Below are 18,198 nucleotides of genomic sequence, written 5' to 3'. Positions count from 1 at the left end.
AGCAGAGGCTGCACCCCCACACAGGGCTTACCTCACTGTCCAGGTGGTGGCAGGAGCCTTGTACCTTGGCAGCAACATGGAGGGCCAAGGATGAGGTCCTGGGTGGGAGCCACAGAGACCTGGGAGTGACCCCCACCACCAAGGCTTGAATGACTCCCGGGTGGGTATTGGAGGAAGAGAAACAAGACTGGCCTCTGAGACCTGATGCTCCCCAAGGTGGAGATGCTCGTCCATCCTGTCTTCCTCTCGACTCTGAGGTGCTGCAGTGACCACATGGAGTGGAGAGCAAACTCCACACCGTGACCCACAAGCCCTGAGGGCTCTGGCCTGGCCTCCACCAGCCTCCCCGATGACTCTCGAGCCCCTCACTCCTGCTTTCCAGCCGTATTGGCCTTCCAAATCTCCAGTGTACCACATCCCTCATCACTTAAGGGCTGCCCTCCCTTTCTCTCTCTCTCCCTCTGTTATCTAGTTCAGGCCCAGTCATCTCCACACTCACCTCAAATGCCCTCTCCTCCAGGAAGCCCTCCTGAGGCCTCTGACCAGCTCAGCGTTCCTAGCTTTACAGGTGCCAAAAGTGGCCCAGCAAAGGAAGAGGAATGTAAGGGCGTTATATTTGCTGAACCCTTGGGAGCTCAGCCCCCTGATACCATGAGTATCACTGTCCCATCTTGCGGATGAGGACAGAGTCCTTGCCCAAGCTGTGCGGCTGGTGGGTAGCGGAGCCCCCAGTTGGCTTGCACCAGCAGGAAGTGGACAAGCCCGCTCCCCACCCTCGACTGCATACCTACCCCAGGGCCCGTCTTTTCATCGGCTGCCCCCCACCTCCCATCCCAGATGCATCTAAGAGGTCAGATGAGGCTGCTTTGGGTTTTGCTGGCCCAGCCAAGATCCTGACATTGGGGCATGTGTGCAGAGTGTCCCCCCGCAAGGACAGCCCAGGCTGACTTGGCCTGAGGGGAGCAAACATGCAGTCAGGCAAGATAAACACAGGGATTTCTGGCTGCTTTGTTTCTAGTTTATTCCAATGCATCTCTGCCCATCTGTGAGCCTTGAGTGAGTCCCCGCCTCTCTATAAAGTCTGCACTGAGATGCACCAGACTCAAAGATCCCTTCCTACCCTGAAATTCTCCAAATGCAATTTGGAGTCTCCAGGGGGTGTCTCCCACCTCACCAGTTCTGGAGCTTTTTTTTTTTCCCAAGACAACCCAAATCTAGGGACTTCTGACCTCTCCGCATTTGCTCCCTCTGAAGGTTGGATCCTGAGACTTCCCTCACCGTCACCTGTCACCGGGCAAACTCAAGGACATATATTTTCCCGGGGGGTGTGACTCACTCAATAACCACAACAAAAGTGCCGCCTCCTCCGAGAGGGCCTCCGTGACCAGCCGGGCCCTCAGTCACACCCACCCCCATTGCAGGCTGCGTCCCCTTGGTTTATACTGTCATAGAACCCTGGCTTGTCTTCCAAACACTTGCCACCACCTGTGCTGTCATTGATCTGATGTCTGTCCCCTCCACTAAAGCCGCTGGCTGCTTCCCAGGCCTAGTGCTGGAGCTCAGGGTGTCGGGGTAGGGGACATCCTTGGACACTGATGGCCTGTAGGGATGGGGAGGTAGGACATGTCCACTTCCACAACAAGGGGCCAGAAAAGGCTTCCTACGTCAAGGGACGCTTGAGGAAGTTCTGCTGAGCTGAGGCAGCCAGCACTAGGAGAGCCGGGAGGTGGTTTGGGGTGAGACCTGGTGCATTCGGGGAGCAGACAAGGCACAGGCAGGGCAGCTACGAAAGCCCCCAAAGCAGGCAAGGAGTCTGGCCTGGGTTTAGGAAGACCGCACTGGCTGGCGCTCGCCTGGCCTTCAGAGCACGCTCCTGATCAGCAAAACATGTTCGAGCCTGCAATATACATGTATTAGTCTACACATGTATATATACACATATTATTTACTGTCTTTGCATATATTAAAAATCAGTAAAGCTTCATTTCGCTCTTATTTTAGAGATTAAAAAATAAACAGAAGACTTGATGTGGTTTTCCTGCTCCTCAACAGACAGCCTTGTACCCGCTAGGAGACCAACCCCTCCCAGCCAAGGGGAGGCCACCCAGGGACTGCGGCGTGGAGGAGTGTGGTGGTCAGATTGGCTTTCTAGAAAGACCCCACCCGTGGCTGGCTGTGTGGCACCAGATGGGAAGGGAGAGATGGAAGGTGGGGAAGGCAGTCAGGCAGCTGCTGGCCAAGAAAGAGGGGTAGGGCAGGGATGAATGGCCTCATTTTACAGAAGGGGAAAGGGAAACTGAGGCTGCAGAGGAGCATGGGGTCAGACTCCAGCTTATAGTGGCAGAGTTCTGACTGAACCAGGCCTCCTGGTGGGGCTGGTGTGTTCTTATCTGGGCAACAACGTAGGGAAGCTAACCCCCACGTGAGCAGTTGGTCCTGGGGGACCCTCTTAGGAAGTACAGAAGGCTGAAGTCATGAGGTCCTCTAAAGGGCCCCCAAACTCCTACTGCCACTCAGTGACTGCCCCAGAAAGGGTGCAGATATGTCTTATATTTCCCCAAACATGGCCCTGGGTGCACAAGATCACATGAGAGAGGACGTTTGAAAAACGGGATCCCGGGAGGGGTGAGGTGCCCATCACTGGAGGTGTGTAAGTGGAAGCCATGGCTCTTTGGCTTCCAAAGGTGGGGATCTCCAAAGCATCAGGAGGCCCCCCGGTGGATGCCAGCACAGGGCCAGCACAGGGCTATGGTCTGGGCATCCCCAGCCCGGAGACCTCATGTGGGGGCACAGGTGCCCCTCCCTCGCTGGGCATTTCAGCCTGCAGGCTCCTGCCCTGGCCCCACTTCCTCCCACCAGGGACCACGGTGAGGAGGACCAGACTGGGAGGTACCGAGACAGGCTGGAGACTCAACAGGAAATGGGAGTGGGGGTTTCAGAAAGGGAGGCAGTAGATTATTAATCTCTTGATTAATAGCAGCGGGCCAGTGGGAGGGAAGGGGCTGTCCCACTGTGGTTCAGAGACAGGAGGAGGGGGGTTTTCAGCCTCCTCCAAATCCCAGCTAGTCATCCCTAAGTGCCAGACGCAAGGGACAGCGGGCCCAGCGGGCAGTGTCTTCCACCCAGCCCCCCCCCACCAGAGCCCAGGACCGCAGGGCACTGGGGAGTCCTGGCGAGGGAGGGGGACGCAGCCTGGACAAGCCCCCACACTGCGGGGGGTCAGCCTCGGAGAGCTTCTGGACCCACACAGGCCGCTGCGGAGGCCGGGCAGGAAAGAAAGGCCACGTTTTAAGAAAGTACTAAGTCCAGGACATCGCAGGGCCTTGCAGGGCCTTGCAGTCAGCAGGCAACCCAACCAGAGGGGGGAGGCTGGCCGGCAGGGGGCCGTCTGGCGGAGGGGAATGAAGGAGGCAGATGAAGCCCCAGAGAGTTCCAGCAAACCCCTCCGCTCAGCACATCTGGAAAAGGTTGGCTCTAATGCCATCAAAGAGCTCAGAGGGGCCAGGGAGACAGGCCGAGGAAAACTTAACCCCCGAGTCCCTGGGGCTCGGTCTTCCCAATCTGTCAGGCAGGCCCTGGGCCTGGCCCACTGCCCCCCTCCCGCCACGGCCCCCCGGCGGGGCTCGGGGAGCAGGAGGGCAGCATCAGTAACGCTGGACTTCCTGCTGCCCTGATCAAGGCACAGCCTTGTGATTTCCACCCCAAAGCAAGACAGACGGGGAGGGAAACTGAGGCACAGAGAGGAGAGGCCCCGCTTGTCCTCTCTGCCTTCCTCTGGGTGTGGAGCTGGTCCTGAGGCCTCTCACAGGGAAATCTCAGCATCCAGCCTCTCCCTGTGGCGCCGGCTGGAGAAGGCCCCCCTGCCTGGCCCTCCCAGACTGTTGCCTCCCCCACACCCCTCCCCGCCCCACCGCACCCCTCCCCTAGGGAAACCCCCTCATCCCCCAGATCTCTGTGCCAATGTCACTGCCCCAGGAAACCCAGGACCAGGTCTCATGTCAGGGACACGACTGCTGTGAGTCTTCCACGTTCCCTCCCCCAGCGGCTCCCCCAACACACACGGGAGCTCTGTGAGGGAAGGGGCCATGTTCTTGCACAGTGTCTGCTCTTAGGTGCTCAGTTGCGCACCAACCACCGACCAGACCAAACACAGGATCTGAGAAAGCTGAGGCAGGGATTTCCCTGAAGGGAGACCGGGCCCCAGGGGGGACCCCCTGGCACCCTCTCTCCTCACCAGCTGCCTACTGACCGGGTGCCTGGCGTGGTCCTGGGCCTCATGTTTGTCTGTAAACATGACAGACACGTACCTCCAACTCCGAAACACACACACACACACACACACGCGCGCGCGCGCACTCTGCAGAAATCCAATGTAGGAAAAAAATCACAGAATGGGAAAATCTACACAGGACCCAGCGGTTTTGTTTTCACGTAGCAAGAAGACGGCTGCATCCTTTGAGGATCATGGCTGAGCACCTCGGTGTGTAGGGCCTCGTAGTGAGCCCTGGGAATAATGGGAGGGGGACGTCGTGAGTTGGTAGAGTCGCCCCCCAAATCAGACCATCCCCGCATCGCACGCGTGAACCCACATGGGTGGCAGGTGCCCCTGCTCTCGGCCTGCCCCCCTGTTGCAGCTCTGACAGGGCCCCCCTTCCCCTCCTGCTACAGGTTCCCCACTCTGGGCTTCTGCCCTCCCCTCTCTCCGGGACCATTCCGGACAGCTCACAAAACAGTTTACGGGATATGCTCCTGTACCTCCTGTCTTCAAAACAAACAAAATCCCTCTCTTGATCTATGCTGCCTCTCGCTTCCCAGCCCCATTCACTGCTCCCTTCACAGCAAGAACTTCTTGAAGCTTCTCACATCTCATTTTCCTCCTCTGCACCTGTCGTCTTGGTCTCCGTCCCCACTGCTCCCCAAAACTGCATTTGCCAGGGTCTCAGCCACCCCACGTTGCCAATTCTAATGGGCACTCAGCCCTGGTCTTACCAGGTTTCCCAGAGCATTTGGGAGACTCAGGCTCTGCCTCATGCCCTCTGTCCCGAAACTCACCTCCCGGGACATGCGGATGCTCCTCCTGCCTCGGGAGCTCCTTCTCACCACTTCAGCCACCCCCTCCTCTTTGGCCCTGCCTCTGAGGTCGGGGTGCCCGGATGGTTGGGGGATCAGCACCCCTTCTCCACCTAGTCATCCCCAAGGCCACCTCCAGTCCCGCAGCCTCAAACACAGTCTGCATGCTCCTGATCCTCGGTCACATGACCTCTCCCAGGTTCCAACTTGCCCACATTGTTACAGTTTAACATCGGGGACAATGGGGTTCATACTACAGTTGATGGTGTGCGATCATTTAATTGGCTTAATTCTCAGGGATCGTAAGATAATGTACTTCTTCCTGCCAATGGTGTCATAGAGTCCATGAAATGCAATATGCCCTGAGCCCTGGAATCTTCCCGGTACTCCAGACGTTTTCACTCGACCTCTTACTTGCATCCTCTCCTCCCATGGATGCGTCCACAGGCATCTCCAACTTCACTTCGCCAGAACAGAGCTGCTGGTTTCCACCTCCGAGGGCTGACACCACTGGGGGTCCCCAACCTAATGAAGAACACGCCCAGCCAACCAGCCGCTCAAACCAAACATTTAGGGTTATCAGTGATTGCTCCCTGCCCTTCTGTGATCAGACTCTTGTCATCTCAGCTTCCAGACACCTGAATTCACCCACTTCTCCCCACTTCCCAGGTAGTGTCCTGGCGTGAGCCACCATCACCTTGCACCTGCCCGTGCCCACTGTCCCCACGGCAGCCAGCGATCTTTTCAAAGCCTAAACCAGCCCATCCTGGGAAACTCCAAAAAGGAGAGAATAATACTTCAAAGCCAGCAGAAGGAAGGACAGAATAGAGATAGGAGCAGATAAGAGCAGAAATCAATGAAATTGAAAACAGAAAAACATTAGAGAAAAATCAATGAAACCAAAAGCTGGTTCTCAGAAAAGACCTGTGAAACGACAAAGCTCTAGCAAGACTGACAAAGGAAAAAGAAGAAAAGGCACGAGTTATCAATATCAGGAATGAAATAGGTAGTAGGCCTATGCACATAAGTTTAACAGCTGAGAGGAAATGGACCAAGTCATCGAAAAACACTAGTCACCCAACTCACTGAATCTGAAATAGATCATTTGAATAGCCCCATAACTATGAAGGAAATTAAATTTGTAGCTTAAAAACTCCTTCAAAAGAATTCTCCAGCCCCAGATGTTTTCACTGGAGAATTTTACCAAACTTTTAAGAGGAATTAATACCAATTCTACACAATCTCTTCCAGAAAAATGCAGAAGGAGGGAGCACATCTTAACTCATTCTATCTGATCTATTTCAGATCAGTCTATCCAATTTCAAGACTTATTATATAGCTTCAGCAAGCAAGGCCTAGTGATATTGGCAGAACCGTGGACGCATGTTATCAATGGAACAAGACAGAGAACTTAGACCAACACAAATATGCCCAAATGGTTTTTGACAAACATGCAAAAGCAGTTCAAGAAAGGAAGGATGGCCTTTTCAACAATGATGCCAGAGCAATTGGATATCCACAGACAAAAAAAAAAAAGAATCTTGCCTTAAATGTCACACCTTGCACAAAAATTAACTCCAAATAGATCATGGACTTCATAAAACTATAAAACTTTTAGAAAAAAAATAGGAGAAAATCTTCAACCACTCATGGGCATTTACACAGAGAAATGAAATCCTGTATTCATGCAAAAATCTGAAGGTACCCAAATGTTGATGACAGTTTTATTCAGAATAGCCCCAAAGTGGAAACAACCGAGATGTCTTTCAACAGCTAAATGGTTAAACTAACTGTGGGACATCCGCACCGTGGAACACTACTCAGCCATAAAAAGGAACGAACTGTTCATACACCCAACAGCAGGGGATGACTCTCCAGAAAATCATGGTGAGGGAAAAGATCCGCTCCCGTAAGGTTACCTACTGTGTGATTCCATTCTTGAAATGACAACACTGTAAAAGTGGAGAACAGATTAGTGGTTACCAGGGGTTTTGGGGAGCTTGGGGGCAGGAGGAAAGTGGGTGTGTCTTCAGAAGGGCAATATATGGGGTCGTGATGTACAGAAAATATTCTGTATCTTGACTGTATCAATGTCAATATCTCAATACTCTGGTTGTGACATATCGTATAGTTTGGCAAGATGGCACCATTGGGGGGAAGAAGATGAACAGTACATGGGATCCAAAAAAGAAAGAGGACACATGGAATCTCTCTGTCTTTTTTCTTACAACTGTGTGTGAATCAACAATGCTCCCAGAATAAAAAGCTAATCAAAAAGAAACCTAAATTGGATCATTTCTCATCTCTACTTAAAACTCTCAGTGGCTTCCCAGTACACTGACATAAAATCCATACTTAAAAAAAAATTTTTTAAATTAAAAAAATTTAAAAAAATTTTTTTAATTTAAAAAAATTAAAATTTTTTTAAATTAAATTAAATTAAATTAAAAATTAAATTAAATTAAATTAAAAAAATTTTTTAATTAAAAAAAATAAAAATAAAAAGCCCAAACTTAAGGCCCTGGAGATCAGTCTCTGGCCTATACTCCCCTCCTCACCTGCTCTGCTTCTGGACACTGACTTACTCTCTGTGCCTTCATCTAGGACCTCCCTGCCTCAGGGCCTTTGCACCAACTATCCTCACCCAATCATCACATGGAGGCTCTTTCTCCTCACTCTTTGCTCAGCATCAACATCATCCTTTCAGGGTCTCTCTCGTGCCTGCTCTAAAGTAGCCCCAATTCATGCCCAGTCACATCACCCCTATCTTAATTTCCTACACTCATTATGAGGCGATATTTTTTCTCGTTTTCGTATGTAGGTGAATACAAACCCCATGAGGAAGAGGACTTGGTCTTACTCTCCATCATATTCCCCTCTGGCACATAGTAGGGCCTTCAGTGAATATTTGCAGAAAGGGTTGAGTCAAAGAATAAATGCAAGCAAAGAGGTCTGTGTGGGGCTCCTGGGGGGAGAGGGTGGGGAACCATGCCAGTCCCCGAGTGCATTCTGAATAGGGCCTCAAAGTTTTCACAACCACGCTCTCGCTTCCCCCACCTGGGTCATCAGCTCCCCGAGCTGGGGCCTGGTCTGGGTTCTCACAGAGGCCAGGAGGCCTCCCCAGAGCGTGGATACAGGAGGAGGTCAACACATAATTTATTTGGGGGAGGAAGGGAGCTGGGCCATGAAACCTCAGGCGCATCCCTATGGGGCCTGTTTGATGGGCCAGAGTCGCACCCGACCTCATCCCTGTGACGAATCTTTTGACGTTGGGCAAGTCACTTTGCTCTGAGCGTCAGACTCCCGATGGCAAGTGTACGGATTAGTTTATAAGACGAGGGCTCTCTGCGAGAGTGAAGTGCAGTATTCACAGTTCACCCTGTGCGTGAATTCAAAGTGCTCTGACCTCTTGGATCTCCTTTCATCCTCCTGATACTGAGCCATCAGTTCAATAGTATCTCTTGAGCTCCTGAATGCAAGGCACGGCGGGAAGTAGGGGCACAGGAGAGATCGAAGCAATTCCTGCCCTCCTGTGGCCCCCTGGAAAGTGACAGAGTGTCGGGGAGGAAAGGCACTGAATTAGGTCAGGAGATGCAGCTATTCCCGGCATGAAACCAGGCCAGGCAGAAGGACCAGCAAACGTGAAGGCCCCGAGGAAGGACGGAGTCTCCAGGCCAGCAAGGTCCGTGTGGCCACAGCCCCAGGACCAGGGCGGCTCGCGGAGGGCCTTGGGGTCAGGAGGGAAACAGGGTCCATGTCCAGACTTTGATCGGCTGTGGAGAGAGGTAGAGACTGTCCTGTAAGAGAGATGGAAGCTCCTGGAAGGTCTGGAGCAGTGCCGTGATCTGATAGAGGACGTGGAGGGGATGGGGGAGGTGGGAAGACCAGACAGCAGCTACTACAAACACAGTGCCTAGGGGCGCCTGGGTGGCTCAGTCAGTTAAGCGACTGCCTTCGGCTCAGGTCATGATCCTGGCGTCCCGGGATCGAGTCCCGCATCGGGCTCCCTGCTCGGCAGGGAGTCTGCTTCTCCCTCTGACCCTCTTCCCTACCCATATTCTCTCTCCATCATTCTCTCTCTCTCTCAATAAATAAATAAAAATCTTAAAAAAAAAAAAAAAACAAACACAGTGCCTCGTATATGCAAAGCCCCAAAACCAGGACCCAGGACGAGAGTGCACACGGTGCCCCACGTCGCCAGGGAGCTGGGGACAGTGCCGAACCCTACTGTCCTTCTTCTCCCTGCCCAGCCATAGACAGAGGAGATGCACCCCAACCCTACCTCGTATATGAGTTACTGGAGAGAGAGGAAAGTACATTAAACCCTCATTCCTTAACAGATAATAGCCACTTAAGTGGCAATGATAATTGAGACCAGAGATATGGAATTCCTCTCAAGAATGAGCATTAAGTCTTACTCAACAAAGGGATGGCTCAGGACAAATTCGTATCTGCTGTGACCAAACATTCTGTTCTGAGCTCCTCATGCCAAGGAGAGGGAGAGAACTCTCGGGAGGCCTGTAAACACCCACACCGAGGACAAGACCCTGCAGTGGGTCTTGATGTGATGTGATGGGTCTGATGTGAACACTGTTCACATCACTGCTTCAGTCCCAAAGCAAAGGGCAGTTGTGAAAAGTAGCGATCATCCTGAGAATGCTGAGGAACAGCCTGAGGGCTGGGGGGCGGGGCGTAAAGGGGGCGGGGCCGTGGTGGGCGGGGCCGAGAGGGGCCTCACCTGGCCCTCCCCCATCCCTCAGTCCCCTCACCCCACTTCCTGTCTATGGTGCTCTTCTGCTCATCAAATACCACCGGATTGTGAAGTTCTTTCAGGGTGGGAAGCACGTCCCTTTCATCTTGCCCACACATAATCCCCATGCTCTGTACACAAAAGGTGCCCCATAAATGCACACTCAGCTCTTGTTTCCGAGCGTCAAACCCCCCTCCCCAGCAGCTTGTGCTGGGGTTGGATTCACCCAAGGGAACAGAAAGGAAAAGGAAGGGCAGAGCTGGACCGCCCCACAGCCTTTACCTCACGAGGTTGGCACAGGGCCCCGGCCACCGGCAGCTCTGGTACACACGCTGGACCACTGTCTCCGAGCCGTTCTGCACCTGGCAGGACACCGTCCGCGTCACCGTGTGATGGCACCAGTGCCTGTGGGGACAGCAACAGTCATGTCAGCCCTTCTATTCCTGAGGTGCTGACTGCACGGCAAAAGGCCATGCTGGCCAAGGAGGGGGTCCCTCCATAAAGCTGCAGGGTGGGGGTGCTCATTCTCCTGGGTAAGGGGTCCACTGAGACCCTCGGTCCAGGACTAAGGGGAAAGGGAAGTACCCACCACAGCCTTGGCCACCAAGCCCTGGCATCCATCATTTCAGTCTTCAAACACTCGGAATGAACCCCTGCCCACCGGGAAATCCCACTCTGGTGAGGAAGACTAAGAGGGAAGTGATTATAACCCACAGGAACACGGGGCCATAGGTACAACCAAAAGATGCACACGGGGAACTATGGGAACAGAGCAGGGCACCCAACCCAGGTCCCGAGAAAGAACAACCTGGGTACTGAAAGGTGAGAGTCAGCCCACAGCAAGTGCAATCACACGTGGCCCGAAGGCTGGAGGGAGAGGAGGAGCCAGGAGGGAGGGGAGGAGCCAGGAGGGAGGGCAGGAGCCAGGAGGAAGGAAGCGACGTGGTACCTGTCAGGCTAGATGTGGGTCTTATCATGAAGTCAGTGGGGAGCCCCTGAAGGACTCTGACCAGGGGAATGCCTCGATGGGTCTGAGTTTAGAAAAATCTCTCTGGTGCAGTGAGAGGTGCGGAAGCCTGAGCTGGGACGTGGCGCGGGGGGGGCGGGGGGCGGGGGGAGATATATGCAAACAATATTGTGATTGGATCCAACAGCAGCCCATGCTCCCACCCCCCCCCCCCCCCCCCCCCCCCCCCAGATCCTAGAAATTTAAAATCTAAAAATAAGTCCCTGTTGCAACATCAGCAAGATGGTGGGACAGGAGGTCTCCTACTCCTATCTCTCCTCAGTAACCATAATTTGCCAGCCAGCCATGAACAAAAACGCCCTTTCGGGAGCTTTGGGATTTTTGCAAACCGTGCATCTTATAAGAGGTTAATATCCGAAACATATAAGGAACTCATAAAACTCAATAGCCAAAAACCAAATAATCTGATTTTAAAATGGCCAAAGGACCTGAATAGACATTTTTCTAAAGAAGACGTACAGATGGCCAAAAGTATATGAGAAGGGGCTCAACATCACTCACCACCAGGAAAATGCAAATCAAAATGAGAGATCACCTCACACTTGTTAGGATGGCTATTATATCAAAAGGACATGAGACAACAAGTGTTGGCGAAGGTGTGGAGAAAAAGGAACTCCAGTACATTGTTGGTGGTAATGGACATTGGTACAGCCATTATGGTAGTTTCCTGAAGAAATTAAAAATGGAACTACCGTATGACCCAGGAATCTCACTTCTGGGCATATATCCAAAGGAATTAATATCAGTATCTAGAAGAGATATCTGCATGCCCATGCTCATTGCAAAATTATTCACAATAGCCAAGATGGAAACAACTAAAGTGTCCATCCATGAATGAATGGACAAAGAAAATGTAGAAAATACACACACATACACACGATGGAATATTATTCAGCCATAAAAAAGATGGAAATTCTATCATTTGCAATAACATGGATGAACCTGGAAGACATTACCCTAAGTAAATAAGCCACAGAAAGACAAATACCGTATGATCTCATCTGTATGTGGAATCCAAAACCATCCAACTCATAGAACTAGAGAGTAGAACAGGGATTGCCAGGGGCTGGGGAGTGTGAGAGATGGGGAGATGCTGGTCAAAGAATACAAATGTCCAGTTATAAGATGAATAAGTTCTGGGGATCTAATATACAAATTAGATCTATATGTACATATATTATTATATTATCTGTGTATCATATATAATCACGTGGTGATTATAGTTAATAATTCCATATTGCATACTTGCAATTTGCTAAGAGAATAGATCTTAAGTGTTCTCACCACAAGACAAACAAACAAACAGTGGTAACTATGTGAGGTGATGAATGTGTTAATAATCTGTAGTAACCATTTCACAATGCATATGTATATTAAGTCATCACGTTGTACACCTTTGGGGGAAAAAAGCATATTGTACAACCTAAATATACACTTTTTAAATTTGTCACTCATAACTCAATAAAGCAGAAAATGTAAATTAAAAAAAAAAAAGAAATCAGCCCCTAACAGCACTGGAAAACAAAGAAGCCGTGATCGAGAAATTTTGAGGAACGCTTGAGAGACTGAAAGTAGGTGGAACTAAATTGAAAGAGGAAAGCCCACTGGAAACAGGGAAGACTCCAGGTTGACGGTAAATGTGGGCACAACTTGGGAACAGCTGATGTGGCTATGGGATAGGGGAGGGACCCAGAGATGACTGTCAGAGGACCATGGTACAAGGAGTCAGACAGGTAGGACCCGGATCCCTACCCCTGCTGGTGTCAAGAATCAGGCATTAGATTCACCTGCCTTGAGGCAGGTGTGGTTGGAGAGGGTGCTCCGAAATCTGATGACCCCCAGGAGAAACGGAGACCCTCTCAAGTTTATACAACTGAATTCCTTTTTTAAAAAAGATTTACTTATTTGAGAGAAAGAGAGAGCGCTAGAGCAGGAGGAGGGGCAGAGGGAGAGGGACAGAGAGGCAGAGAAGCAGACTCCCCGCTGAGCCTAGAGCCCAACACGGGACTCGATCCCAGGACTCTGAGATCATGACCTGAGCCGAAACCAAGAGTCGGAGGCTCAAGCAACTGAGCCACCCAGGTGCCCCTATACAACTGAATTATTGCACAATCCTTCTCTACCCCTTACCTATACTACCAACCTTCCAAGAGGCAAAGCAGCAATAAATAGTAAAGCAGAGAAGAGCCAGTGGAAATCCCCAAATACCAAGAATTTCAAAGTATTCGAGAAAAAAAAGGCCAACACCATGAAAGAAAAGCACCAACTCAACAGACAATAAATCACACCTCAGAAAAAGATAATAAAGCAAACCGATGAAGACAATTTTTTAAAACATAATTAATGTCCTCAAAGAGATAAGAGAATTGTGCCCTTGTAAAAAATATTATGAAATGGAAAAAATGAGATCTCTTGGAAATGAAACGTATGACTGTAAAAACCAAAAGCGCAACAGATGAGCTGAAAAATCAGAATAGACACAGCTAGAGAGTTAGCGGATGAGCCGGAAATCCGAGCCATGAACTTTCTAAGGAAATGTTGGGGGGGGGGGGGGGGAGAGAGGTGAGAGACCCAGAGGACAGACCACGTGCCAACATATGTCTACTAGTAGCTCTGGAATGGGGGATCGGAGAGAGCCAAGGGAAGTACGTACTTGAAGAAAGAATAAAGAGAGTTGGAGAAAGATATGATTTCTTAATCCAAAAGAGCCCACTGAGTGTTAAACCAGATGAACACAAACAGACATATCATGCTGAAATGTCAGAACCCTCAGGATGGAGACAAAATACCAAATGCTGTAGAGAGGAAAGTAATGCAGATTACCTACAATAAACTGAAATTAGAGTTCTCATCAGCAGCACCAGATTCATCAAGAAACACACTGGTTTCGAATTTTGGAGGGGAAATATCGAGCACCCAGAATTCCGCACCCAGGCAAGCTCTCCTTCAAAGTCAAAGGCAAGATAAAGACATTTTCAGATGCACAGGAACTCAGAAAGCTTACCAGTCACCTTTTCTGAAAGAATCACTGCAGGATGTACTCCAGCAAAATAAATGAAGGATGCAGAAGAAATATATTAACTATGAGAAGCAGTTATGAGCAAAGAAAGAGTAATATGATTTAATAACAGCCTAGCTCTAAAATCCAAAGTGATCTCAGTAAGGAAGAGAGCTCTAAGAGGGACAGAAGGAACCAAAAGTTGCTGGGAGTTTCGTCTTGTTTAAGGAAAGGACATGAGTGTTTTGCAACTTCAGGTATAGCAGAAAAATACACGATTAAAATATACCTTTCAGTTTGAAGATAAATACTAACAAGGATAGAAAGAAGACAAAACTGACAAACCATGAAAGAAAAAAAAAAACAAAGAAAATTTGATTAATCCGACAAAATGCTAGAAAAGCAAGAGGTAGCAAGAGAAAACACAGTCATTAGAAAACCTTGGAAAGAGAAAGAAGAAAAGAATCCACAAAGATTTGAGCAGAAATGAATGAAGTAGATTTACTTTAAGTGAATCAACAAAACATGTTTTAAAAAAAGTCAAATAGGGCGCCTGGGTGGCTCAGTTGGTTGAGCGACTGCCTTCGGCTCAGGTCATGATCCTGGAGTCCCTGGATCGAGTCCCGCGTCGGGCTCCCTGCTCGGCAGGGAGCCTGCTTCTGCCTCTGACCCTCCCCCCTCTCATGTGCTCGCTCTCTCCCATTCTCTCTGTCTCAAATAAATAAATAAAAACAAATCTTTAAAAAAAAAATCAAATAGACAAAGCTTATAGCAATTCCTAATTAGAAACAAAGACACAAGAGAAAAAGTCCAGAGACTTAAAATTATACGTAAATTTTATGTGTGATCTTGCATCAAAATTTTTCAAAACCTGGACAATTTTCTAGGCAAATCTCTACTACCAACATTTGCACTGTCAAAAAGAGCATAAAGTAATCGAAAATCTATCCCTCTCCCCCAAAGATACCAGGAGACCTAGTTCAAAACCTGGGTCTGCCACCAACCTGCTCCGTGACTTGAGCAAAGTGATGTCCCCTCTCTGAGCCTCAGTGAAATAAAAAATCTTACCCCTTAAGTTTATTGCAAGGGCTACGTGAGCAGATTCAGGTTAGTGGTGTATAAATCATGTGGCACTCACTACTAAAGTATCCCTGATTGGCTGGCTACCAGAACCCCACAGTGTCCATAAAAGCCTAGGGACTGACCTTACGCATTTTGGAGCTGGGAGGAGTAGTGGGCAGTTAAACCTCGCTGCCCATAGCTCAGACTTGAGGCTGAGTGGGGAAAGGAATCCAGCCTTCCAGCCCAGAGGACCATCAGGGTCCCACCTCCCCAGTACACACCTCCACTCTTGCCTCTGACAGATCAGTCTGGAAATCGTGCAAGATGGCAGCATCTAAGCCATTCCTTCATCTCTACTGGGGAGCACTGGTGCCATCTCAGGCACTAAGCGTGACTCTCTTGGGGATGAACCAACCCGAGGACAATGCTCCATCCCGACATCCGCCCGTGGCATTCTGGAACAGACAGACCAGCCAGCCATCTCCGAATCACGCGGGGTCAGGGTTGTCTATAGGGAAATGAGCTGTGAATTGCAAAACATTTTCAAATGCCTCGATTCATCATCTCCAGGACATTTGATCTTTTAATGGGCTGTAAATGGCTTCCCAAACTCAAAACCTGGCCAAAAACAACGAAGAAGGCAGGCAGAGACAAGGGAAAAGGGATCTAGGCCTTCTCAGATGGAATTCAAAACCTTGTTCATGTCCAGGCACCACGGTTCCAGAGAATCTTGGTGTCAGGCACTCTTCTCCCATGTGGGGTACCTCTTAGGATCCCCATGTCCTGAACATTCTGTGTCTCCTGTTTGTGGGTGGTATCACAGAGCCACCCACCCCCATCCCTGCCCATGGTGGGTGCATACAGAGCTGTAAGGACCACAGAATAACTCCACCAGGAGACTGGCTTGGCAGGAGACATATGTCCCTTTTAAGACCCTTCTGGAAGGACTGGCCCAAGAGTACAGAATTCAGGAGTGGCAGGGCTGGTCCTCGAACTGCCTGGCAGTGAGGGTGCCCTCAGCAGCCTTCATCAGGATGGGAAGGGGCTGACATTATCTTTGAGCAGCAAATGTCTCTTCCGTACCTCCCCTCCTCCTCCCCAGCTGGGTTCTCATGGAGAGTCCAGGATGGGAAACTTCCTCCCAGCCTTGGGGACAGACGGGCTCCCGTGCAGGTCCCTTTTCTTATGAGACGAGGTCCACTCCCTGATGGGGTAAAGCCACTGACTTGGCCCTGCTCCACCCACCTAGAGGCTGCTTCTACCGTGGTCTTCACCCTGCTCAGTGTTTGGCTCTATGACTTGGCTGAGCTCCGAAATTCTTAATTTGGGGTCCTTTGGGACAACGAGCGCTAAGTGGCTTCAGGAAATCATGGCACAAAGGAATGGAGGGTCTTCAGGACACCCCTGGTCCAGGCCCACCTCTGAATATAACTAACCCAGGGAGATGCCAATATGGCAACTTCTCCTCCCCAGAGCCCTGGTCCCACCCCAAGCACCGACCCCCCGACCCCCCCAGTTCTATCTGAGCTTTGCCTTGGGACTTGATCTCACTCACACTTTCCCTCAATCCCCAGGACCCTAAGCTCCGAGCCCAAACCAAGCCCTGGGGCTCTGACAGTGTCCTCCCTTCCCGGGAGGATCACCCAGTCTGCCCCCTTTCCCCTGTCCCATGCTCTGCTCCACCCTCATGTTGAGTCACCTCAGTGCTTCCCCTTGAACCCCAACATATAGGCCCTACTTTTCTGGACAGTGGTCACACATCATCATAGCCCATGGGACACTCTGAGACATACCATTTCAATCTGTCCAATACCCAGTACATTGCTCTCCAGACCCAACTGGGTCCATCTTGGTGACCAGCATCACTAAACTCCTGGTCCCTTTACCCAGAACGCCCAGCGGCAAATTACCGCAGACTCCACCTTCTCCCTCCCTCACTCCCCGTGGCCACTTAGCCCCCACACCAGGCAAGTCCACATCCTCAACCCCTCTCCTGCTCCATCTTGATCTTGCACCTGGACGGTCTTGGTGCCTCCTGGTCTACCAGTCTCCAGCCCTATCTCCCTGCAGTGTCCTCTACACGTTACCAGAGGCCACTCCCTAAACCACAAATCTGTCCTGCCCCTGTCACTTCCCTTCCCCATCCCCCACAGCTCCCACCCACCTCCCTTGGTACCACCTCCTACCATGCTCCATCTTGCCACGCACACTGTCACAGTGTCCTCCCTGGCATGCCGTCCCACCATCTTCCATTTGGCCAACTGTTACCCTACGAGTCTTCATTCGGGCTCTGTCCCCTCCTGGAGGCCCTCCCTGACCCCCTGGCCAGGAAGGGACCCCTGCCTCAGGCTCCACAGGCTCCCGTGCATCCCCTGATCTTAGCCCCAATCGTACTAGAAAACTATAGGCTCCCAAGGACGGTGGACCCAGAACAGGCCTCATGAAGTTGTGCTGATCCGACCCCAAGCCCTATGTCCCAGCGGGACTTTCTCTCACCCACTTGCACTCACTCACCAAAAACTGTTTCTCAGGCTCTGCTGGGTGCCAGGCCCTGAGCACCAGCAAGTTCTGCCCCCATGGCTGGGACTACCCATCTGAAGGTTAAGGGCGTTGAGTTTCAGGCCCCCCTCCGCCCAGCCCTGATCATTCTAATTACCTGGCCATACTCTGCCCAACCCCCAGAGGCCAGTTCCACGGGTTCTGTGGGCCGGCTGGGTTCAGGGAGCTCTGTGAGAAGCCAGGTTTGCAGCCTGACAATGGCCACGTGGATGGGCAATCTGGATGACTCTGAGACCGTGCCCTTGAAGCAGAACCCATGGGGCTTAGCTGGTCCCCAGAGAGATGCCGGCAGAGGAACCAGGTCCTCGCCCCTTCCCAGGAGAGAAAGAACTGCTCAGGTACAGAATCAGCCCACCTGGCTTCTGGCCATTCAGAGACCCTCTCCTGCGGGCAGAGCTGGGCTCAGGACCCCATGACCTGTTTTGGGGTTGGCAAAGCAGTCCCATGTACTGTTACAGGCTGAGATGTGTCCCTACCCCCAAATTCATATGTTGAAACCCTAACCCCCAATGACTCAAAATGTGACTGTATTTGAAGATAGAGTCTTGGGCCACCTGGGTGGCTCGGTCGGTGAAGCACCGGACTCTTGATTTCAGCTCAGGTCGTGTTCTCGGGGTTGTAAGATCGAATCCCAAGTAAGTCTCCACGCTCAGCGGGGAGTCTGTTGGGGATTCTCTCTCTCTCCCTCTGCCCCTCCTCCAGCTCATGCTCTCTCTCTCTCTAAAATACATA

The 18,198-nt window shown here is 51.0% G+C and overlaps 1 protein-coding gene across 2 annotated transcripts in view; it reads right to left on the bottom strand.

Annotated features, from left to right (window-relative positions):
* COL26A1 (collagen type XXVI alpha 1 chain) overlaps positions 1-18,198 on the bottom strand; it is a 142,655-nt gene that overhangs the window by 91,737 nt on the left and 32,720 nt on the right. For both annotated transcript variants that reach the window (XM_034988565.1, XM_034988564.1), the window contains exon 2: positions 10,103-10,225. In XM_034988565.1, coding sequence (XP_034844456.1) covers positions 10,103-10,225 — 123 coding nt within the window. The remainder of the gene's footprint in view (positions 1-10,102; positions 10,226-18,198) is intronic.

The sequence above is a fragment of the Mirounga leonina genome, unplaced genomic scaffold, assembly GCF_011800145.1.
Source record: "Mirounga leonina isolate KUSES-001 unplaced genomic scaffold, KU_Mleo_1.0 Mir_454, whole genome shotgun sequence".
NCBI classification, from domain to species: Eukaryota; Metazoa; Chordata; class Mammalia; order Carnivora; family Phocidae; genus Mirounga; species Mirounga leonina.
Note: the sequence above shows the minus strand (reverse complement) of the source record. Positions and strands in the feature narration are given on the sequence as shown.